Source organism: Mustela nigripes, chromosome X (genome assembly GCF_022355385.1).
Source record: "Mustela nigripes isolate SB6536 chromosome X, MUSNIG.SB6536, whole genome shotgun sequence".
Taxonomy (NCBI): domain Eukaryota; kingdom Metazoa; phylum Chordata; class Mammalia; order Carnivora; family Mustelidae; genus Mustela; species Mustela nigripes.
Window position 1 is genome coordinate 4,219,957 of NC_081575.1, and position 24,575 is coordinate 4,244,531.

A 24,575-nucleotide genomic window follows, 5' to 3' on the forward strand; every position below is an offset into this window, starting at 1 on the left:
GGGGGCTCGGACAGTCAGCAGAGTGGAGACAGCTATGGCTCCCAGAGCCCTCTGGAAGGCTGAGGAGGCCTGACTGGGAGGGCTGGGTTGGGGTGTCTACAGGGATTTGGCCCCTCACTGGCTGGCTGGGAGCAACAGTCACTGGGCAGGTGGGTCCTACACAGAATCAGGAAGGGCCCCTGGCCCCACCCCTGATGCCCCTGGGCCCGTCAGAGACAGGAGACAGGAGAGCTGGACCTGAGTGCCCTGGCATGACTCTGAGGTGAAGCTGGGGCTTGCCTGGAGCTGGGGCTGACCTGGAGCCTGGCACCCTGGGGAACTTGAGATAGCACTGGGAGCCCCAGCAAGGAAGGCTCCTGGGGAGGTGCTGCCTGTGGGCGCCTGGGGGAGTGGGTGCAAAGACTGTGACAGCGGGTGAGGCCCATAGCTCAGGAACACCTGTAGGACACATCGGTTATCCAGACCTGGGAAGAATGTTCTGCAAGCTGGAGGGGCCTGTATGGAGCAGGAGGCCAGGGGCGGGGCTTTTGGGGAACGCAGGTGTCCTCCACCCCGCTGGCCGGAAGGCTGTCCATCTTGCTCTTAGTCTCAGCCATTGAGAATGGTGGGTGAAGGCATCGTCCTGGAGCATTTTAGGCTCCATTGGACAGGACAGGATGCCTCCACGTCCATGCGTCCCTCAGCCCCCATAGTGTGCCATTGTGGTGGAACACTTTGTACATCCACGATGAGGGTATCAGTTCTCCCAGGCAGTTGGGGGATACATGTGATGTATTGGGTTTGCACTACAAACGATGCCAACCAGCAATCCGCTCTGCTCTTCCAGAACACGGCAGGGAGGGGCTTCCCAAGTAGCTTCCCTGCTGCCTTCGGGGGGGTGGGGGGACGTGCGCTTTCATGGGAGAGGCAGGGGTCTCTGCCATCCTATTAGGGTCCCCCTCTGAATGAGACCCTACCATAAGCGAAATCCGTATTAAGCTCTGTGGAAGCCACTTTGTCGCAGTGAGGGGGTGGCCCGAGTGTGGAGTCACGGAAGTCCCTGTGGATTTCGTGCAGTTTAAATCGGAAACAACCGACAGCCAGCCCGCCTGCTGCAAAGGTCTGCTGGGAGAAGAGCGGAGGGGACCGTAGGGGGCCGGGCGAGCGGGGGCAGCAGGTGGGGAGTGAAGGGGCGGTGCAGCGACTCCAGGGGGCGGGGTTTGGGAAGGGGCGGGGCGGGACGGGGGGCGGGACGGGGGGCGGGCGAAGTGCCGCGGTAACTCCCTTCCACTGCGGTCAGGGAACCTGAAGAGGAGCTCTGCGGCCCTGGAGCCCCCGCCCCCGGAGCTCCTCCGGCTCCGCACTCAGCGGGCACTGGATTGGGTTTAGCCCAGGCTTTGGGAGAGGAGGTGGAGGGGGCGCGGCAAGTCGCAGCCTCCCCGGCCTTGCGAAGAGGCATGACTTCCCTCTACTGCGCAGCGGACGTGCCTCCTGTCTCAGCGCGCCCCCCGCCCCGTGCCCTATTTGGGTGTCCCTTGCATGGGAAGAATACGGATCTTTAATTGGGTCTGTCACCCCCTCAGTGGAAAGAGGACGCGGGCTGGGGCAGAGAGTCTGGATTGGCGGTGCAAGTCACCCCCGCCCCCTGCCGCCGGCGCAGCTACTTCAGTGGCCTCTGTTTCCTTCCCTGTAAAATGAAGACCTTGGGGTAAAAAAACAAAGAAATAAACAAAAAGAAAAAACCCCAAAAAACAAAAAATGAGGGGCTTCACAAACTTCTTACCCATCAGCCCTCGCTGTGGCATCTTCCCGCTGCACAAGGCACCGAGTAGCCTCTCGAGAGGAAAGGACCAAAGACACCAGTAGGCTTAGCGGACACAGGGACGTCGGATGATCCCTTGAACAATGAAAACATAGAGGCACTTTTCTCCTGGCTGTTTATTACAGTACAAAGAAAAAACGCACTGGCTGGAAACAGATGCCAGATTTCAAATGTAGAGGCGAAAGAGGAGGTGGCAATTAAAACGTGATTACACAAGTCTGGGCACTGAGGAAAAGTTTACAGGACAGTGGGTGTGGGTTTTCTATAACAGACACTTAAATATACATGACGATAATTGCAGATAAAAACCATCAAAGACAAACCCCAAGTCAACTATTAATGTTTACAGACTCCCCCCCCCACCCCACCCCCAACCACAGACCTTACATGAAAACAAACACTGAAAGGCTTTAAACCAGGAACATCTCACCTCCGCCCTGCAAGGTGCCACTGGGGAAGTGGGAGCCTGGGGGTTTCTCTGAATGATAGAGGGAGGACACCCTGGATGCTCAGCATGGACCGCATGGCCTGTGTTCAGCTCACAGGCCCTCTCTACACCCCTCCCAAATCCGAAGAACTCCAAGCCTCCTGGAAAATTTCCCCTGCGGGCCACCTGTAATATGCGCTCCAGGCGGACACTAACAGGTTTGCAATAGATTTTAAGAATCACACAAGACGATAGCATTTTTACTGAAAATTGCAATAAATGGCCAAGGGGGTTCTATTCGGCCATAAATGGCCAGGGGGTTTCTATTCGGCCTTTGTCAGTTTGTACAATGCCTCTTGGTCACATCCACATATCTCATTGCATCAAAACCATAAGCGACTCAACCCCGTGGCTTCTAAGGGAAGCTTCACTGGGGCTTCACAAGGGAGCGCTGGAGCTCCGTACACAGCCTGCGTATTTGCAACAGTGTGTAATAAACACAAACAATGCATAATAAACACAACTCTACTGAAACAAAAGCCGTCGCTTTATTTACAAAGTCACAAAATGAAGTATAAATACTTCTGTCATTAACGTTTAGGAAAACCATTTACAAAATTTTCAAATATGTACAGGTAGCTTGAAAAATCACCAGCTTTCCGCTTTGTCACAGGTAGAGAGAGGGATGAGCAGAGGCGGGTGCCACTCACATCGTAGGGAGGAAGCAACTGCGTGGCTGGGGGGCAGGTGGTGAATTTGCTATGGCATTGCATGTCATTGCCTAAAGAGGTGTGGGTGTGGGTGTTTCTATGAGCACTTAAAGCCCCCCTGCGCTCTGGGGGACAGCAGCAGTGGCGGCAGCGGCAGTGGCAGCGGCAGCGCGCTCTTCCAAAACGTCATCGATGAGCCTCAGGTTGCACACCCAGCCCTCCTCCGGGCTCCCTCTGGGGCCTTTCAGGAGAGCGTCAACGAAATCCACCTCACTGCAGTCAGGGGCTGAGAGCACACCGTTGAGCTGGGGCTGGGGCGGGGGCAGAAAGTCGTAAGGTGGCAGCTCAGGGGGGAAGCCCATTCTGCTGAATGGACCCAGGGACTGGCTGGTGGCGATGGCAGCAGCCACATAGCTTGGCGGCTCGATGCCCTCTATGGGACTCACCGGACCAAAGCCAGCCATGCCCTGCTGGAGGGACTTGGTGGCACTGGACACTAGCACGGGACCCTGCACTGGGCTCTGCCTGAGACTCTGGTTGCCCAGAAGGCCGAAGCTCACCTTCTGGCCAGGCCTGCCTCCTGGGGCCACTTGACTGGGTGGCACAACTGCTTGCTGTGATGGAAATGTCGGGGATCCCACCGGAGCTCTGGTGGGCGCCCTGGTGAAGATCGAGTTGCTCTCCAAGTGCGGCCGGATGCTAAGGTCTGTGTGGCTAAGGGGGGGCTCCCTGGAGACCGCTGTGGTCCCAGCTGCTGCCACTGCCACCCACGTGGCTTCTTTCAACACTGTAGGATTTCTTGGCACACAGGGTTGTCTGAGCTGGTGGGGACTTGGAAGCTGGCTGCCCAGGGATCTGGGACAGAATATAGGCAGGGGCGCTTCTGAGGGGAAGGCCTTGGCAATCTGCAGACGGGCACTGCCTGGGGGGTTCTGGCCCAAGTGTGAGGGTATGGGAAATGGAGGGTTAGGGTTGAAAATTCCTTGTTGATTGCCCGGAGTCGGAGTCGGCAAAGCCATGTCCATGCCCTTGCGGCTCTGGTGCCTGGTGGGTGGGATCATTGCTGGATTCGGATTGTTCTGAAGGAGCCCCGCTCTGGGTGGCATCACGGACTGACTAGATGGGGATCTTGCCTTGGTCTGGCTACACTTGGAGGTGACTTGTTCTTGGACGGCTACCGAAAGAGAGAAGTGGGGGTCAGTGCCATAGTCATCCACGACCTGGGCTACACCTTCCACCCTTGGCTCCCCAACTCCTCTCAACTCCCCTTTTTCCTCTACCCTCAGCCGAATGCGGTTCTTCTGTGAAGCCCTCCCCGAATCCCCGGTCTGCGCTCCCAGCTACCCCGAATACATGCACCAAGGGATGATCACATCGTATGAAAATGCCAGCTTATAGGGTCTACTTTTTCAGGTAGATTATAAGCTTCACAAGGCCAGGGTCTGGGTTTGCGTATATGTTCAGCACTCTGTACATAGGTGTGGCACCAGGCACGCCTTGACAGATATCCACCCCTTGTCACTGGCCTTCCTGGAACTTGTCTGTCTTGTGACTGCTGCTGAAGCATGCCTGACATGTCGCTCCAGCCTGGGCAGCTGGGACATTCAGCTGGCATCAGGCCCCAAGGAATAGGGCTTCTTGCAGGAGAACGCAGGTGGCACTGGGCTAAAATGAAAATGTCCACCACCTGCCAGAGGGCAAGCAGTCATCCTTCGCCCCAGGTTAGAGTCCTCTTGTCCTGGACCAAGGTCACTCCACTGGCTCATAGGGATTGTTTAACACACATGTCCCCAGCTAGTCTGGAAGTTCCACGAAGTGGGGACCACGCCCGACATCTTTTGTTAATCTCTGTATCCCCGGCCCATAAATGTGGATCACATTTGTAGTGGCCATGGTAGAGGGTGGGGACCCCTGCTATCCGTGAAGGCTCTGGCAGACCCTGCCACAGGCACTTTGAGGAAGAGCATCCCCAGCCCCGGCTCCGCTTCCCACACCTCAGAGATGGCTCAGGAATATTTAGAATGGGAGGTCACTCCAGCAGCGGCTGTTGGTGTGGGGGGACAGGATCAGAAAGCTGAAGGTGTGCCTTTCTCCTTTTGAGAATAACTGCTTTAAAGGGCCTGATTCAGTCTAATTAATCTCTTGAACTAAGCACTGATATTAGAGTCATTAAAACCTGGCTTTCAGTTGAGATCCTCCTGAAGCTTTCAATGTGGGATTGAACCCGTCCTGTGTTGAACTAAGCTGCAGACCTCCCTTCTCTCCCTCAGAACTTTCAGAAACACTGACAGTGACTGCTTATACTGGAGTGAATTCTCACCACCCCGTACCCCCTCCACACACACTCCCAGGCCTGCCCTTTGGGAACAATGACCTTAACTGCTTACCTTGAAATTGACTCATTTGTTGGGCAATATATGCACTCCGCTGTTCAGGGGTCATTGCCGTAAGACCTGATCTCTGCTTCTCTTGCTAAACAGAAGATGAGAAAGACGTGTTAGATAGTGTCTACCAAGAAAATTGGCCTTGGGATTGCTGTGTGGGGGCCCAGGACTTGGCTTTGGTGTAGCAGAAAGCATGAGTGAACACATCAACACACACTTGCATGCATGCCCCGCCCTCCCGAGCAAAATTCCACAGGTATAAACAAAAGTAGGATTCTGCACCTGGGTTAAGAAATCAACTGCGACAGCATAGGATGGGGCAGGAAACACAGAGCTTAACAGCAAGAGCACACAGAGAAAAGGTTCAGGCATTTTGGATGTCCTTCTGCTCAGGATGGGTCAGCAGTGAGATGTGGTCACCAAAAGAGCAAATGTAACATTAGGCTGCATTAATAGAAGCAGAGTATGTAGAAGGAGGGAGGTGACAGTCCTGCACTCCTCTGCCTTGGCCAGACCATGTCTACAGTGCGGACAAGAGTCTGGGTATGCCAGTCTCAGGGAGACCCAGATGGACCGGCTGTACTGCGAGGACACTAGTGATGGGGTAGGGCTCGGGCCCGGAACTGTGAGGACCATGAATGGCAGAGCAAACCAGGGATGCTGTGGATGGGGCAGAGCTGACGCTGGGCTATGGCTATGTGGGTACCCAGCCTCTGCCAGGCTGTCACGGGGACAGGGCCCAGGCTCGTTCTGGGCGGTGCTGGCATGAACGGCAGGATGATCACATGGTCAGATAAATGCATTGTCTGCCACCCAGCGTCGCCACTCACTGCCAGCTTCCCTTCATTCTCCTGCCTGGCTGGAGCATGCGCAACGGGGACAAGCTTCCTGTCTCCATCGCAGGGGCAGCTGGTGGGCCGGGGAAGGAGCCAAGCTTCAGGGCTGCAGCCCCAGCACTGGGTCTGGGAGTGGCTCAAGGATGTAGCCAGCGGAGAAACAGACAAGGGCCCCCGCAGAGCGGCTTGTCCTGAGACCCTCAGCCCTTCGGTGTCAGGTTGCGAATGGGACCCAGGTCTGACTCCCAGTGCAGTGCTCACTCACTGCCATCTCTCTCCCCTTCTCAGGAAGCCTGCTTGATAGGGTGCTGACAACCAAGGCAGCTGGGTCAGGAAGGAGCCTCTCCCACCTTAGTCCACTTGTGGAGCTGCACCCCACCCCTACCCCCAGATGCCAGAGGACTTGACCTAGAACACAGGCTGCCTGGCAGGCCCTGCTTTTCTGCCCTCACTGGACAGGCAGACAACAACAGAAGCCATCTCACTGTCCCTTCCTTAGCCTGCTTCCTGTCTGGGCCCTTGCTCCCCTCCACTGGGGCCACGCCTCGGGCGGCCCCTGGAACTGCGCTCTTCCTGCTGGAGCCCGGATGGGGGGGAGCCCGGGGCCAGCCCACACGTGCTCACTGTGCTGAGCCGCCTGCACTCGTTCTTTCACGTCCTCCTTGAGGTCGGCCCTGCTATGTCACTCTGGGTAGGGACCTGGCCACCGAGGAGCGCGGGCATCACATGACGGCCCAAGGCAGGAAGTGGGGCATGGAAGCTCGGCTCTGCCTGCCCCTCTGGGGGCGGCCCTTGCCCTTCCGCTTCTCCCCTGGGCCCTATGCCAGCCTTCAGAGATCTGGGCAGAAGATCCACAGCCCCAGCTTACTGATGAGACATGTGAGGCCCTGAGAATTTAAATGACAGCCCAAAGTGACACATCTAGGAAGGGCAATGCCTCCTATATGAAGACCCAGCGCTCCGGCCTCTCTGGCCTCTTCAGCCCACTGCTTGTGGGGACCAGCTGCTTCTGGAGACCTGCTCCTGTGGCTGGCTGCGTCAACATCAACCCTAAATCCGTCTGCACCGCCTGCCCCATCAGTTTCCTCAAACAACGCAGTTGTATAAGAGTGGGGGTCGGGGGAGGAGGGGGGACAGGTAGAGGCTACCGAGCACAGCCAAGGAAAAAGCAGAGGAAAGACACTCCAAGGGCACAGGAAATAAAAGAGAAGGCTGGGCTGGGGCAGGGGTCAAGGGTGGAGGGACTGGGTGGTGTTGGCTAGATGAAAGTCCAGTGTTCATCCAGGGAAGCACGGGATCCGGACGTTCCCGAGTTTAAGGGGGGCTCTGGTCAGCGGGATGGCTACGAAAACTCCCAGGTTTAAACAGCACGTTGACACCTGGCCTACGGGGCGGGGCCTCCGGCATCCCGGGACGCTGGGACGCCACCATCAAGCAGGAGTCTCTTCGCTAGGCTGGGCGTCCGGAGGCCCCGCAGCCCCGCCGCTCTGGGCCTGGTCCTGTTGGCCCTGGCAGAGGAGGCCTCCCCAGGAGGCTGCTTCCTTTGTTTGGCAGACGGAGGCCCCCATCCTTTGTTCTGAATCAATGTGCTCCAAAGATAAGCCCCGAGAAAACAGTTGTTGCCTTTTGACACTGACAATTAGAATCGCTGGGAAATGGAGAAAACAGGAAATGACAAATGTTTTCAGTGACCGGGAGGAAGTGATGGCTGAAAGTTGCTGCTTAGTGACCAACGCTTGGGAAGGATGGCTCAGGCAACCTGTGCTTTTCCTAAGCCTGGTGATGGAGCAGATCATCAAAAGACTCCTTCTTCTAGGGCGACAGTTGTCACAGCGCTCGGTGCTGTTGTGCCGGGTGACACCAATGAGCAGGGTCCGGTGAGTGCTGTGTGAGCCTGGGGGCGCTGGCCTGGGGCCGTCCGGAAGTCTCCCAGAGAACTAGGGCCCCAGTTTTCTTCTGTCACCCGTCCTCCCAGTCCTACTTGGCTGAGGTGCCACGTTCACAGAGAGGTCTCAGGCAGGACGGCCACCCTGGAAGATCTGTGGCCGCCTTTCTAGAAGCTTCATGCTGATGCCCAGGAAGCTGCAGAGCCCTCACCCAACTCTGGGGGCTCACGGAAAGGCAAGTGCCTCATCTGTGCGTGCTAGGCCGGAGAGAGAGAGAGGCAGAAGGCTGACCTGAACCCCTCAACTGCCCGACTCAGCTGAGCCTCACACAGCGGCCCCCACGAGCAGGTCCGGCCGGAAGCGGCCGCAGGTGAATGTCTCCTGTAAGCCCAGCACCTAATCAGGCGGAGGAGGTGGGGGAGAGGCAGAAGGACAGACGGCCAGCAGCACTCACTCACAGGAGCCTGCGAGGGGTTCCTGGATGTGGACCAGATTCAGACGGAAGTTTTACCCCCGACCTCCAGGAGAGCATTCTGACTCAGAAGGGGATTCCCGAGGAGTAGCTCCCGGGGGCTGACAGGGGATGTACAGCACCTTGAGGAAGGAGAGTGGAAGGGAGGGGAGGAGGAGGGGGGATCTTTTTCTACCTTTAGGTAACTGGGCCTCCTTTCCGAGCACACCTGGCCCCTGAGAGCCCCCACAGGAGCCAGCCTGCCACACAGCAGAAGGCACTCAGCTACCTTCAAGTTCAAAGGTTCAAAGGTTCAAAGTTCAAGTTCAAAGCTCTCCTCTGTGTGTTGATTCATGGATTACTCCACTAGGAAAAGCACCTTCTTTTGTAGTTTCTGGAAGCCTGGTTTGGAGACAAATCACCCACCTTTCTGACTTATCCTTTGAAATGGTAGGGAAGACAGCATTCTCCTTGGAGAGCATGAAGTCAGTATCGGAATTCTTGGGGCTCTCACACCCAGAAGGATGGGGACACCTGAGACCCATGGGCCCTGGCTCCCCGGCAGCCCGTGGGTGCAGGGAATGCAGACACTTCCATTGGGAGCCCCGTGTCCTCCGCCAAGTGTCCTTGGGAAGCCATAGGGGTTTCCTACAGTGAATGACTGCTCAGGTTCCTTGTTTCCGGGGCCCTCCTAACTCTCAATGCCCATGACTTTCTCCAGAATGATGGGACTGAAGAGTGTGCCATCAAGCCACTTCTTTCTGTTGACAGCTGAGGCCAAGATCTGGCCCTCTTGCTTTGCCTCTGCTCACTGTCCTTCTGGGCTCAGATTGCCCCCAGCGAGATGCAGGCCTCAGTGGCTCTGGAGGTGGTCCCACAGCAGATGGGAAGATGGGGTTTACTTAGTGGCCAGAAGTCCCTCTGTCAATCAGTGGACACACATCTCTTGTGGGATAGCGCTGGGCTTCTCATTCTTCTGGAGCTTTTAATGGAGGGGGAAGCTGATAAGATACAAGTAACTTAATCGAAGAAGATCCCTGCAGATGGTGACACATTTTCTAAAGAAACCAATGATAGAGTGAAGGGATCGGTAGCGCATGGGCATGGCCGAAACCCTGAGTGTGTTCTGCAGGGGTCCCTCTGGGCCCCTCCAGGATCCTGGCATAGGGGCCCTGGAGCCTCCCCCATGCAGAGGCCGCTGCCCTTGGGTCTGGACCAGTGTGAGGCTGTCTCTAGGGGCTTCACAAAGTCAATGCCATCAGCAGCAAAGAGCAGAGAGCTGTAGGTCAGCTGTTTTACTCTCCAGTTTCTTTCTGCTTGATTTCCAACTGCGTGACCTCTATTCTGATTCCTTCCCTGTCTCGGGCGGATTGGGGCTGCCTGGTCCCGGAAGGGCTTGGTCTAAATGCTGGGAATGATCCCAGGGCAGAGGAAACAAATGTCTTTGCCGCTTGCCTTTCTTCTTCCCCTGTGGGGCCTGTGTCCTCCGTCTCACACTGAGCCTGGCCTTCCTGAGTCCCGGGCTGAGCTGGCAAAGACACCCCATCCCTTGAAGCCCCCGAGGAGCACCCAGCTTCCAAAGCTTCTGAGGAAAACCTGGCTGGCCAAGCATCTGCCTGGCCCTCCTCCGGTGCTGGGCCGAAGGCGGAGCCTTGGCAAGAGACACAATAAGGCAGGGGAATGACTAGGAATTTGAGGCAAGCTAGCTGGGATCCCCATCCATGATGGTGCATGACGCTGGACTCGTGAGGAGAGGGAAAGGCAGGGAAAAGCAGGTTTGCTGATTCTGATTCCTGGGCAGTTTGGGGCTGGACTTTGAGCCGTGATTTCCCCGGGTCCAACCGGACCTCGAACAGCTGAGGTGCTCTGTGACTTATAAGGGCCCAAGGAGAACAAGGCCATACGTACCCGAGCAGGATTGCCATTAAAGGCCAGAAGCCTGGAGGCCGTTTCAGCCTGATGAGCATCTTCTGATCACTGTCACTTAGCAAATGCTCATGCCTCCAGCTTTTTTCTGCAGACACGGCAGGCGGCCTGGGCACACTGATATTTTACGCCATAGTTCACGGGATACTCTCTGCCAAGGCCCACTCTGGCTGGCGTCCCCCATCTCGCCCCCGTGACCACTAATGTGACTCTTCAAGGCAAGTCAAGCCGTTCCTTCTAGACTCCAGGGGCTGATCCAAATTCACAGCCTTCGTGGACAGGCTCGGCCTGGCTTCCTGCTGCCTGCTCTCCTCCAGCTGCCAGTCCTCTAGTAGGGTGGTCCGGCTTCCCACTTCTAGGGCACACGAGTCTTGGGTGGGGTCAGGGAACACCTTGGGGGTGCAGAGTCCACAGTGGAGCTGGCGGGAGAGACAGGCCCCGAACACCCACTGGGCACAGAGCAGGCAGGCACCGGGTGGGTGGGGGACCTCCAGGAGCCCAGCCCCTGTCCCCCTTCGGGCTCACAGTCTGGCCGCAGGGACAGACAGGCAGGGAACGAGCCAGGGTGCTGGAAGGCTTACTGCAGGGAGGGGCAATTGCACCCGGGGCGACCCCCACTCATTTCCCTGCAGCTGAGGCTCAGGGGCCTGGAGACCACTTGGGTGGTCTCTTTGCCAAAGACTGGCTGGGGCACAGTAGAGAAAGCACTACAGATCCCTCCTAGGGGTATAGAGCTTTACGGGCTGTCACCTCCTCTGTTCCCCCAACAACACTGTGAGGCAGGCGGCAGGCTGAGCAGGGGACGGCGCCCCGGTTGACAGATGAGAAAGCGAGGCTCAGGGGAAGTGACTTACCTACAGCGTCGCAGCTAGGCAGTAGTGGAGCAGGCACCTGCCTCCAGGCCTTCGGATCCCAGCCGCCCCAGGGCGCTGCCTCTGAGGTGCTGTACGAGGAGGTGACTCGGGCCAGCTCATGAGCAAAGGAGCTGCTGGGCAGGAAGGACTCACTCCCCAGGGCCTGGCAGGATGGGGGCTGTCGCCCGAGGCTGACCTGGGGGTGCCTGGCTTCCCCAAGCTTGCAGGCTTTGTCTACATGAGTCTACAACAACCGATTGAACAGTCCATCAGCTGCTTGGCCACAAAATGCTTCTGACTGCCTGCCTAGCCGGGGCGTTTCTGGGGGGCTGTGCTTACACACACCCACTGGTCTGCGGCAACAAAACCAAACAGCTTTGCGGTCTTAATTGCCTTGGGTCACAAACTCCTTTGAGAATCCCTTAAAGGCTACGGTCTCTCTCCACAGAAAAAGCACTCCCAGTGGTGTTTCCCCACTCCCGGCCCACAGACATTTTACGGATAATTTCAGGGGTTTTCTGGACACTTCCTGCCCATCCATGGATCTCAGTTAGGGATCCTTTGCCTTGATCAGTCATTGTTTTGTTGGAAAGATAGCTGGTTCATCGGCAATGACCTCAACCAACCCCGGTCCCTCCCCCCCCCCTACCCGCCCCCCCCCCCCCCCAGAGCACACAGTTCTAAGCCGGTTTGCAGGTTTGTGTGTGTAGAAATGCTGGGGAATCTGCAAAACCAAATGGTGAGTGCAAAACCAAACAGTCAAGTGTGAATCCCACCACAGCCGAGTCCTGAACTTGTAGCCCTCCCTGCACTTCAACTTACCAGGGCCCCAAGGCTTTGGGATTGGGTGTGTGGGGGACCTTTCCTTGCCATCGTGTTCTAGATGACAGAGATTTTGCCAGAATGGAACCCATGACCCAATTCTTTCAGCCAAAGGCAATTTAAAAACCTTGCACTTGATAACTGTGTCAGAGAAAATTTCAAGGACCAGAGGGAGGCCTGACTCCATGGGCTCTCCCTTCTACAAGATACTGCCTCCTTCCTCTCATGCTGGACCACCGGGGCTGCAAGCATCACAGGAGAAAGGGAAATCTTTATCCCCCAAACCAAGTTAAACGGTTGGAAGCAATTCAATTCATTGTAATAAACACTTACTAAGCACTTCCTGCGCACAAGTCCTTGCAATGGATGAACACATCAATGGATGAACATCCTTGCAATGGATGTCCCATTCAAAGTAACAATAAAAAACCACTGCCACTGAATTTATCGAGCACTTGCTCGGCACCAGGCACTGACCCAAGTGCTTTCGACATTTGGTCTCACTCAGTCCTTTAAGCATCTATGAGGCAGGACCTGTTATTGTCTGTATTTTATAGATGAAGACACTGAGGCCCAGAGAGGTTAACTAAGTTGCCCAAGGTCACACAGCTCGTTGGTAGCAGAGCAGGATGCAAATTCAGGTTTGCCTGGTTCCCAACCCCACAGGTAGTTAGCTACCGTGTGTGTGTGTGTGTGTGTGTGTGTGTGTGTGCGCGCGCGCGCGTGTGCACGTGTGCGATATCAGTCTTTAGCTTACCACGTTACAAAATGAGTTTTGAAATGTAGAAACTATCAAAACACACCATTTAGAAAAGTTCAGGCAAAGTGTGGTGAGGGGGTTCCAAATTCTTAAGAACAAATTATAAATACTTAAAGAGGGGATTGGGAAGACAATCTGACCACTGGAGAGTTTCGGAGAGTCCCCCAGACAGATACGAAACCAAAAAACAACACAAAATGTTCTTCGCAAGTCAACTCAGCGCACTTGGGAAAGAAAACTTCCTCACCATTCTCGCAGTATACGGACTGTGTGTATGGACTGTGCAGAGCCATCCAGGACTTTCCACAATTGACCATTCTTTTTGCCTGCATACCTAACTCCTTGATCATTTTATTGTCTTAAAGATTTTATTTATTTATTTATTTGAGAAAGAGACAGAATGAGAGAGAGAGGATGAGAGGGAGAGGTCAGAGGGAGATGCAAACTCCCTGCTGAGCAGGGAGCCCGATGTGGGACCTAATCCCAGGACCGCAGGATCACGACCTGAGCCAATGTTCGTTGCTTAACCAACTGAGCCACCCAGACCGCCCCTCCTTGATCATTTTAAACACAATTTTATAGCCACATCAGAGTTTTTACAATCTCCAAATGCAAATATTACTAGAGTTCTGGTTGCCCGCCCACTCTGGTGCCACAGCTTCAAAGCGTTGAATAGGGCTTATTTGGCAGGAACTGAAGTACCTTAAGCTTTTGCTCCGGAATCCCTGGTAGCTTCACGTGGCTTGGAGGGTATGAGTGATGGGTCAAGAACCAGGACCCCCCATCAGCGTTAACATACGCTTGTAGGGCCTCAGTAGCTCAGCACTCAGAACAACCTCCGGACAGCACTTGGACGCTATCAGCGGCGGAATACACCCCAGCTCTGTGGGCGATACTGTCTGGGCAGCGACTAGGGGTGGGCCTGGACCCACTCTTTTATGGGAGCAGAATGGGAGCAGCACTTGGTGGACCAATGCAATCCCCAGTTGAAAAGCAAAATAAATAAAATAGATGAGATTCAATCTTGACTCTAATTTAGACTAGGCGCTTTAAAACTGATGCTCATGTATCTTCTCTGTTTTATTTAACTTGGGGGGAAAAAGCCCTGCTTACCACACACCCTATAAATGTGAAGCTCAACTTTCAAAAACAAAGGCTGCTAGGGACATTTCAACTCCTTGAGGTTTCCAAACGTAAGGTAAATCCATCTCTTTGGAACCACTGAAAATCTCAGAAAATCAAGTCAATTAATAATTATTGTTGGGCATGATCTAGCTCTTAGACTGGCTGGTTCTCCATGAGTCTAAATTTCGCATTAGTAGACCATGGGATGGACAGTGTGTGATACTCGTAGCACCTAATTTCAAAGAACTCACACCCACTCAGTTCCCTGGATCGTGGGCTTTCCATGATTGCCAGAGAGCTTGTTGGACTGAGGTTGGGTCCCTTCCCCCTGAAAAATCCTCCAGTGGCTTGCAGCTGTCTAGGGACAGAAGCACATCCTGCTAAATTCTGCTCTTTGGGCTGTCCATAAGCTTGGCCTCCCGTCCTCTCAGCAGCCCTAAGAGCAGAATTTCATGTTCCATACTGTCATTACTCTGCCCTCCAGTCATGCCTATATCAGCCCATCAAAGGCTGCCATGTGTGTTCAGCCCTCTGAGCTGGTGCCCCTTGATTTGCCCAGTCTGGAACGCCCTTTCTCCCCACTTTCACTCTGGAACTCCTGCATGTCCTTTGAGATCCAGCCCCTCTCCCCTGGGAATTCTGCCTCTCCTTTGGTCTAGCTCCCATGGCTGAACACCTGGGGCCAACGGAACATCCGTGCTGGGCCGGGTATTCATCATCTCTCAATCCCTCTGGCGCCCAGACAGTGCCTGGCACAGGCAAGGGACTCAGCAGATACTCAGAAAATTCAACTGACCTCACTCTTCTAGGAGCTTGGCGTGATGCGCTGGGCACTTGAGAGATGGTATCTAGTGAAGACCATGCTGGCCTCTCTCCCAGCTGAACGTTAATGATAAATGGAGCCTCACCCCTGATTTAAGCACATCTACTCATCCCTTTCAACACTGTTGCATTAATAAAACCCATCGGTAGAACAGAGTGGGATCATATCCACACTGTACAAATAACATCAACTAACAAAGAAGCAGAGGTAGGAGGTGGGGTACAGACCTGGATCTGATTTACAGAGTGGCTAAGACCCAAGCAACTCCTGGGTTTGGAAGCCCAGAGGCTCCTTCTCTGCACCAGAAGAGGAGCAGTCCAAGGTGTCCTCCTTCCTCTACACTGGGGCATGAAGCAAAGGTCATGACATCCAGCTGCTTGGCAAGGAGTAGATGGCTGTCTAACTCTATAAATTATTGACTAGATCAGATATCAGTCCAGTCTTCTCCACCATGGAGACTTGGAAGCAGGTAAATGTGTATTCACAAGGTTAGGGGTGTTTACTATAATTCCACCGGCTTCTGGGAGTTTGCAGATTTCTAGGCTGAATCATCCAGGAGTTCAGGCAAGGAATCTTGAGCTCTTTCCTTTCTTCTCTCTGGCCTTTATTAACCGTGTAACAGAGGTGAGCAGAGAAAGTCCAAGAGAAGGAACTGGGGAGGGGAAATATGCCAGAGACTCAGAGCCCACAGTCCTTCAGGGACTCTGCCGACTTCAGAAGTCAGCTCCGGTCCTTCAAGTCACAGGCGAGATGAAGGTACACGGGTACTAAATATTATACAGAGAGCCCAAAGAGGTCAAGGCAGAGCTGTAGAAGAAGCTGGCTCTTTGGGAAAATTGGTGAATGTCCCTACATATCAAACAGAAATGACAGGAGACCATTTGGTAAATTTGAAGTAATGCATTGGGAAAACGGGAAAAATGTCATGTGAGTTAGACTTTTTGGCTTTTTGCTTGGCATTTCCCTACTGGGCCAAGTGCAAAAGGGATTTCAATATATCACAACCATGTGTCTATTAATAATAATACAAGAAAGCCATACAGCTCAAGTCTCAGATTTTCTAAGGAGTAAAATCCCGGAAGCTCTATAAGTAGCATCGTCTACCGGAATGTTCTGAGATGATGTTGAATCATCCTCCCTCTCTATACCTGGGCGGTCCAGCATCATAGCCATTGGCCACATGTGGCAACTGAGAACTTGAATTCTTAATTTTATTTACTTTTAATTGATTTAAATAACCACATGGGGTTTCTGGCTAAGTACTGGAGAACACAGCTCTTTGGCATAGGGGCTTTGGAGAAAGAAGGTCTGGGCTGGAATCACGGACTTGCCACTTCTTAGCTATTTCACTGTGAGGAAGTTACTGACTCCTCTGTGCCTCAACTTCCTCATCTATAAAAGAGAGGTTATAGTTGTACATTATGCAACTATGAAGATTACTTGAGTGAACACAAATTCACAAGCGCCTGTTACATGCACTCTCTGAAGATGAGCTACTGGTAGTCTTCATTACCAATAATGCCTCTGCCTTATATTGAGCAACTGCCCAAGGTCATTCATTAGTAAATGCCAGAGTCTGGACTGGAACCCAGATATTATCTGACTTCAAAGCCCATGCCCTGAGTTTTGCATGATCAAATTTCCCAACTGAAGCCATTGCCATTATGATAAGCAGACCTGCAGGGAGAAGATTCTGGAAGGCTGCTAGGGTTCTACAGCTGTGGAATGGCTGCTGGGTTGTCTACGGTGTGACCTACGTGTCCTTCTTGCAACAGCTGTATCCTAAAATTAGGAGAACTCGAAGTTGGGGTATTTCTGTTAAGACCACGAGGTGCAGGGGCTGAGAGGGAACTAAGGCTCACTGAAGAGATTCTGCCAAGAACTCTAAGGTAGCACCAATCCCACCCGCTGGGTGGAGCTTTCCCTTAAATTTGCATTTTGTTCAAGTGTCCTTGAAGCAGAGTATTCCCTATGCAAGAGCTGGAAGAGTTTGAGCTTTTTTGGATTTTTTTCCCTTTATAAATGTATAGAATTTAACTTGAATTTTTCAAAGTTTAAATATCCGGGGCTGACTAATATTGATGGGTTAAACCCATTAATTCACTTGGTCAAATCAAGATCTCAGACTTGGAATTTAATCACAGGATTAAGTTCAACTGGTAAACTGCTACTTTGCTGAGAGAGCACAAAAAGGCAAATCAATAATGTATACATCAGTTAAGGAATGAAGGAAAAAATTGTATGCAGCATGAATCCCAATGAGGAGGCAGGTGGCCTGCGAACCACACAAGCTAGAGACTGGTGTGCTCCTCGGGGTCTCCCATAGAGCCAGGAGCAGGGCACGTCTGCAGTCCACTGCTGATATTTTGGCTGGCCATTTTATCTGGGGCCCTTTTGTAGTGTGGCCAGAGCTGCTGGGTAATTAGCTAGGAAAACTGGGGTTGGTCAGGGCAGGTGGGCCCTGGAAAACATCCCAGGAGCATGGTGAGGTCACAAGCATTGCTGTGGAGAACTTCAAGGGCTGGGTAAAGGGGTAGGGCATCAAGGCTTTCTGGAATCCAGAGCTTCAGCAGCCAGGAGAGGCCTGTGGCTCAAGTTGCTCTGACAGATTCTGGAAGGTTTCTAGGGTCTCAGGATGATGACAGTGATGTTAACACTTACCGTGTGCTGACCATGTACAATGTGCCAGGCACTGAATTAAATGTAATCCCCTTGAATTCCCAAGACAATCCTGAAAGATGGGTACCATTACTATTCCTTATTTTATAGGGAGGAAAATAAGGTTCACAGAAATGAAGTAACTTGCTCCAAGTCCACAGTTAAGTAAGGGGCAGAGCTGGAAGCCAAACCTGGGTCTGACCTACTCCCAAATCCGGGCTTTTAATTACAAACACTAACCATGCAATGTCCAAAGCCTAACCCTCATGCTTATGAGTCCTCACATTCTTTCCCCTCCAGGGTCTCCCTGCTGGGTCCAGTGAGCACTGCTGATAGGCCCCAGGGTGCCAAAGGAGCCATCCAACTAACCATCACATTTGGGCAACCGAGGAAGGGAGCGGCAGGATTTCCTTTGGAGACTTCCGGATTTAGACAACCAATTTAATGCAAGCATCCAACTTCACTCCCTCCCAGAGCCCCACTAAAAATGTGGTAAGGGTTTTGTTTTGTTTTTAAAGACACAATCTCACAAGGAGAAGGAGAACAGGAGAGAAGACAACCGCACCACAGTTTCCCAAGTTAAAGAATAGCTAGAAACAAGGTTAACTGACTATGCAGCCCCAGGAAACTGAATCACAAGACATCAGAGGGGAAGGTGGAAAAACAGCTTGGTGGGGATGGCCAAATCTCCACTGGGTTCAGCCCCAGGTTGTCTCTGGAAGGGAAACCAAGTGGTTGGAGGGGCCAAAGCAAAGGGAAAGAGCCTGGATCCCCGCCCCCCTCCTCGTCCGGGAGTCGCTGCTGAATTCCTGCTCTGCTTTCTAGATCCTGCTCCCTGGATCAGCTGAGGACACCCACTTCGCCCCAAAAAGGTGTCCTGTGTTGACCTATGCCTGGAGGCTGGAGGACTTGGAGGCAGGCTGTGGCAAGCTTGAAATCTATATCTCTTCCGGGTGTCTAGTACCATGCCCATGACTCTGCCAGGCATCCCGATGGTGGTGGGCTCTATACATGCCCCGGTCCATTGTGCCTTGGGCCACCGACTTCCCTAAAAGGGGAGCTGGGGGCGGACAGTGACCAAGACTACTCAGCTTCCCTTCTGGAAGCCTTCAGCACAAGCTTAATGCATAAGCAACAAAGAGCCTGAGTACCACTATTAGCTTGTGCTCACTGCTCAGTTCTTCAACATGAAATGACTGCTTGTTTAAGATTTCATTCATAAGTGATGAAACTATCTAGAAATGCAAGAGAATGATGACGTCGGAATCAAGAGAGTGGTTGCCTCTACAGAGTGGAGAGGCTGGGATCACAAGAGGCACAAGGGGATCAACTTGGGGAGGGTTAGGGTTAGGTTAGGGCAACATTCTACTTCTCAACCTAATTGTGTTGACACAGGGTTTCACTTTATACTTCTTTAAACTGGACGTAGAGACCTTGTGCACTTTTCTGTGTCTACGCTATCTTTCACAATAAAAGATAAAGCTATATACAAAGCTGGTGAAATAATGTGAAAGACATAGCTCTGCATAGAAAACATAACAAGGGGCACCTGGAGACCTTAGTCAGTTAAGCATCTGATTCTTGATTTTGGCTCAGGTCATGATCTCATGGTTCTGAGATCACTTGGGGCTCTGTGCTGGTTGTGAAGCCTGCTTGAGATTCTCCCTCCCCCTCTCCCTCTCCTTCAGCCCGCCCCTTGCTCATGTGCTCAGTCATTCAAATAAAGAAATACATCTTTTTAAAAAAGAAAAAGTAATGAAATGCTATATCACAACATATTAACAGTGTTTATTCCTGGCTTATTTATATATCATATATTTATATATTTTAGTACCTCATGGAGTTTGTGTTTTCTCTATACTTGCCTGTACTTTCTAAGTTTACTCCAAAGATTACTCTTGTAATCAAGAGACTGGAAAATGAAAAGGTCCCCACCGAAAATTGAAATTAATGAAGATCAATGCAAAACAGATGGGAGGAGCCCTCTGTGGAAATCTATGCAGACAATAACTACCTAAAGAGATTGGTGACTGCCTGATCTACCTAAGAAGAGCTGGAAGCTCACCAAGAGGCCTAGGATGCCTTCCTCGAGTTGGCTCTTGAAGTCAGGAGAGTCGTTATCTCTGGGGAGTGGGATGGATACACAGATGGCTACTAAGATATTTTCAATGTTCCATTTCTTAACCTGGTTGGTGGGTACATGGCTATTGGTCTTACTATCATATGCCTTATATGCTCTTCTGTACATAACATACAGATTCAAGAAAATCAGGATTAGAAAAAAAAAAAACAGGAACCATGTAAATAGAAAACACAGTGCTATGTCAAAGGAACAACTCAAATTCATAAAAAATCATCAGTTTACAGGTTAGGAGAAAGTCGCTTTGGAATTTCAACCCTATTTTCTTTTTCAAGGCCAACCCCAGCTCTCTGGAGATGCCCCAGTCCGACAAGTTTAGGGTGGGGTCAAGGTTGGGAGGACCTAGCACCGCACACTCTTCATGAGATTGATGGTTGGTCTGGTGTCGGTTCTCTGACCCCTGGTGAGGATGCCAGTACTTCCGGAGCTCAGGATTCCCCAGATTTTGTCCACATGGATGTGCAAATATGTATTCTAACTACAAATGGGCCCATGCTCTCTGACTCTGCCTCTTTCTCATAACTGACTGGCCGGTCTCCTTCCTTTCCAACCTTTATGGCTGTGGGACATCGTTCTTTACTTTCTTTTTACTGGAACCCTCATCTTCTGTCTCCTTCTGACCCATTCTGTCTCCCTGGGGCTGCCTCCTCGCTCTCTCACCCTAGAACTTTTGTAACTTGAAGGGAAATGAGAGGTCAACCAATGCGAGGCACCATTTTCTGTAGACGGAGAGGTCCATGGTTTGCTCAAGACTGACAAGCAATGGATAAAACTGGTTCTGGACAAACCACCTTGGTGATCATGGTATCCCTCCTGCCAGGTAGATATAGTGGTTGCCAAGGGCTGCAGGCAGTGTGTCACAGACAGTTATTGTTTAATGGGGACAGCATTTCAGTCTTGCAAAATAAAAAGAGTTCTGGATGTGGATCGTGGAGATGGTTGCACAACAAAGGGAAGGTACTTAATATCACTGAGCTGTACACTAAAAGATTACCATTTTTATGTCATGTGTATTTGAGCACAATTAAAAAAAAATCAGAGGAAAGAAGGTGGTCAAGCAAGCTAAAGATGGAGAGTCGGAGAGTCTGAGAGACACAGAGAGCACCTAGTTCCGCTGATTTGCAGGGACTCGGTCTTTGGGAGTGGCATCCGGCAATGCCACCTTCTGAGAAATACTGGTTGCTACCAATTCCCTACTTGGTAGGTAGAAACTCTGGGGCTCATGGTAGTGAAGAACGTGGCCCCAAGTCAGAGAAGACTAGAACTCGGCACAACTGATTCCCAGTCCAGGGTGCCTCCTTGCAAGCCTGCTATCCAAAGGAAGCCACTGTCCCTGGTCTAAGTGCTAGGACAGGAGGAAAGAAGAGTGGCGGGTAGCATGTGCAGTGTTGGTGTGTGGCCGGGTGGAAACATATCTATATGCAAGGCAGATGGCATGAGGAAGAGAAAAGAGTAGACCATACAAAGTTAGCTGCTTTCAACCTCTCTGTGATTCTCAGAGAGAGCCAGGAGAAAGGGCAGCCCATGTTTCTGAGTTAAACAGGCAGAGTGGTTCTGTGAAAGTCTGGGAATGGCCTGAAGCCTCAGGGCCTGGATTCGGGTGAGGGGTGGTGTGGGGCACTCTCCAAATGTGTTTTTGAAGAGAAGAAGCTTCTGGAGGCCATGGTGAACACCTCCAGAGGAAGCCTGGACAACTGGGCCTTCAGTATAGCTTCCTCTGAGATGTTCAGATGTGAGGCCCAAAAGAAGATACCTCATGGCATACTGGCCCTGCTGTGTCTCACTCCCTGACTCTCTGAAATGTCTGTCTTCTTCTCGTCCCACCGGCAAGAGCCAGAACTCAGTAGCAAGAGATCTCACTGAGCTAGGCCCTGCCAAAAGCCAGGCCAGCCTGGCCCTTAGCTTTTCCAGGAACAAAGGAACAGCCTCGTTCCTCTCTTTTCCCCCACTGGCCCACACATCCCAGCCTTCTGGCCTCTGGCTTCCCCTATGCTTCTTTACAGATCTCTAGTCCTTGCACATATGTTCTAGCCAATAGCATATAGAAATGGCCACTTAGCCCAGATTCTACCATGTTAAGTTAACAGCCTGGGCTCTGAGAGTTGTCACACACTGGCACAGGGGAGGGGCTCTTCCCCCAGAGAATTTGGAGGACACGCCCACCTGCTCTCAGCAAAAAGCCCATCTACTCGGCTTGGCGGTACATGATCTGAGAACTAATGGAACCCGGTTAAGCCAGTGGCACCAATCAACGAAGGAAGTGGTGAAGGGCAAGGAAAGAGCCAGCGGGGGAGTCAGGAGACCTGGGGTCTCGGCTTAGTTCCTCCTTATGCTTGGCATCCAGGTAGACTCAGGTAAGTCCCATTGTCTCTCTAAGGCTACTTTTTCATGCAGAAAGTAAGGGCAACGACAGCGCCCACTGTCAGGGGCTGCTGTGAGAATGGGCTGGAAGGACAAGGGGAAATTCCTCCATATGGGCTCCGGGCAGTACCTGCACAGGGAAGGGCTAGTTCCACCTTCCGTCCCCACTCCCCCTTCTGGCTTGGAAGCTGGGCCACCGGAGTGTAGCCCGGGCTTTGCTATTAACATTCTGAGCTTGAGAAAGTCCCTTTCCTTTTGTGTCTATTGAGATGGTGGGTTTTTTGTTGTTGTTGTTGTTGTTTTGTTCTGTTAATATGGTTCATTACATTGAATGATTTTCATAGGTTGAACCAGCCTTGCTTTCCTGGGATAAAGCCCACTTGGTCACAGTGTATAATTCTTTTATATGTTACTGGACTGACTTGCTAGGTTTGTTTTTGTTTTTGTTTTTGTTTTGAGTTTTTGCATCTTTGTTCCTAAAGGGTATTGGTCTACTTTTCCCTATTAGGTCCTCCCTGTGTCCTCTTCTGTAAAAGGATGTCATTGACCTAGACAACCTCCAAGGTTTCTTTCAATATTCATGTTCTCTGATGTTGTGATACAAAGGCGACTAAGACAGAGATTCTTCGGCCCTAGACAAGCTTGGACTCTTCCTTGTGTAGTCAAGAGGCTGAAGATTCATTTTGCTGATTTCTCAAATGACTTTAGTCTCTTCAGTTGACCTCACATGCAAGGCCCAAGCATCTTTAGATGCTTAGGATGGAAACTAAAGCCAGCCAGCCAATTCATTTTAAACGTCTTCCAAATGCATATGGTTGTATTTTCCTAGACCTGGGGTCAAAGAGTGAATTAAACAAACAAGGAGAAAGGGGGAAGGGAACCAAGAATCCAAACACTGAACGGAGAGGCAGGGAAGAAGCACAGTCCACCTACAAACCAATCAAACTAGCCTTGGCCTCATTCTCCAAAGTAGCCAATTTGGCGCTACCCTTGCACTGGTTCCTGTCACTATCTGTCCACCCCAAACTCAAGGAAGGGCCTGTCCTGTCATAGCTACTGCAGGAAGGATACGGTGATGTGGAGATCTGCTCAGATCTCCTGCCATGGGGGGCACCATTGGCTGATAGCCTTCAGGAGCCATCCCTTTGGCTTTGTCACCATATGTGGCCCTGACCCCACTCCCAACCATTGTAGGAACATGGCAGGTACACTAATGTAAGCCCACTCCTGTGAGGTATGGGACTTTTCCAGCGGCAACTCTGGCTCAAGGACTCTCCATTGGCCTTGCTGAAACTTTCCTGGAGCTGCACTGCAGTTCAAGGTTGTTCTTACCCAGTCCTTCTCTGGTACCCAGTCGTCACGGACCACCTGCACTGTGGGCAGAGGCTTCTCTCACCCCAATGCACGTCTTAGGCTTCTAACCCCATACTGAAGACAGACACAAAGGAGCACGTGGCTACTCAGTTCTTCTTCCTGCCCCCAATACAAAGAAAACCCTTCCTCCCAACCACTCCTTACACTGCCCGGGAGGTGCCACAGGGAGCAGTGAGCAACGCAAGTAGTGCTCCCCTGTCTCTTCCCTTACACACTTGGCTCACAGCTCAGAGACTTAATTTCTGTCTGAGTTTTATTGGAGTTTCCAGAATTTCCTGGGCCAGATATCTCTTTCTGTTATTTTCCTTCCTCAACCCAGTTATAAGCTGGGCTACACAAGTCATGGGGAAACGCTGGACATGTCCAGCAGCCCTCAGTAAATACAGTACACTGCCCCGAAGAGAAAGTTCTGGTAGCTACCGTACTGCTCTCTCTCCCTCATTGAAGCTTTGCAACCCAGTAAATGGGTGGATTACGGGGCTGTTCTGAAGAAATGAGGTCTAGCTCTGGGAACCAGAAAGGCAAACATATGCATGACCTATCACTAATGCTGGATGAACAGACGTCCTTTTTGATGTGTGGACATCCAATGAAAAAGGGTCCATCAGTTACACTAAACTTAGATAGTGTCTTCAAAGTCAGTATGTGCAGGATATACTGCTAGCTAGTTTGTGGACTTTAGTAAATAATTGGCCTTCTCTGAATAAATTCATTTAAGGGTTTAGTTTATTGTAAAATTATATTTAATAGCAGAGTTTTACAGCAGTGGTGATAAACTGTCAAGAGCACATGAAGTTCATATCCCGTCCCCAGATTTGAAGCCGTGTGCCTGCTTCAAGAGCAGAATTTATGAGCTCAGGACCTGTGCTGGGAATCAGGGGACGCCAGGAGTTACTCAGAGCCAATCACTTCATGACCTTGTGGGACTGTGGGACTCCCATACCTCAGTAGAAAAGTGAGGGGTTTACCCAGATCAGCTTTCTGGACCTGGCTGCCTGGAGCCTATTGTGAACTGAAGGGCGTCTCTCGCTTTCCCCCAACTTCCCATCTACAAACCAGATGCGCGTGGGACAGGAGGGAGATGGGTACTCAAGGGGCTGCTGTGTAGGGCCAGGAGGCCCAGGGGTCTGGTAGGTAGGGAGGTCCCCTAGGCCCCTGATGTACCAGACTGCCAGAGAGGAGGGAGACAGAGGCTCCTAAACTGTCCGTGCCATTGCCAAGGACACTAGGGTTCTCC

At 51.9% G+C, this 24,575-nt stretch overlaps 1 protein-coding gene across 3 annotated transcripts in view; it reads right to left on the reverse strand.

The window, feature by feature from the left end:
- Positions 1 to 2,757: 2,757 nt before the first annotated feature.
- MAMLD1 (mastermind like domain containing 1) overlaps positions 2,758 to 24,575 on the reverse strand; it is a 107,434-nt gene continuing 85,616 nt past the window's right edge. For 2 of the 3 annotated variants that reach the window (XM_059384556.1, XM_059384555.1), the window contains 2 exons: positions 5,326 to 5,410; positions 2,758 to 4,112 (listed from right to left, as the gene is read on the reverse strand). In XM_059384556.1, coding sequence (XP_059240539.1) covers positions 3,046 to 4,112; positions 5,326 to 5,410 — 1,152 coding nt within the window. In that variant the 3' untranslated portion in view covers positions 2,758 to 3,045. Of the gene's footprint in view, positions 4,113 to 5,325; positions 5,411 to 11,275; positions 11,520 to 24,575 lie in introns of all 3 variants that reach the window. The other variant, XM_059384557.1, reaches the window with a different exon arrangement.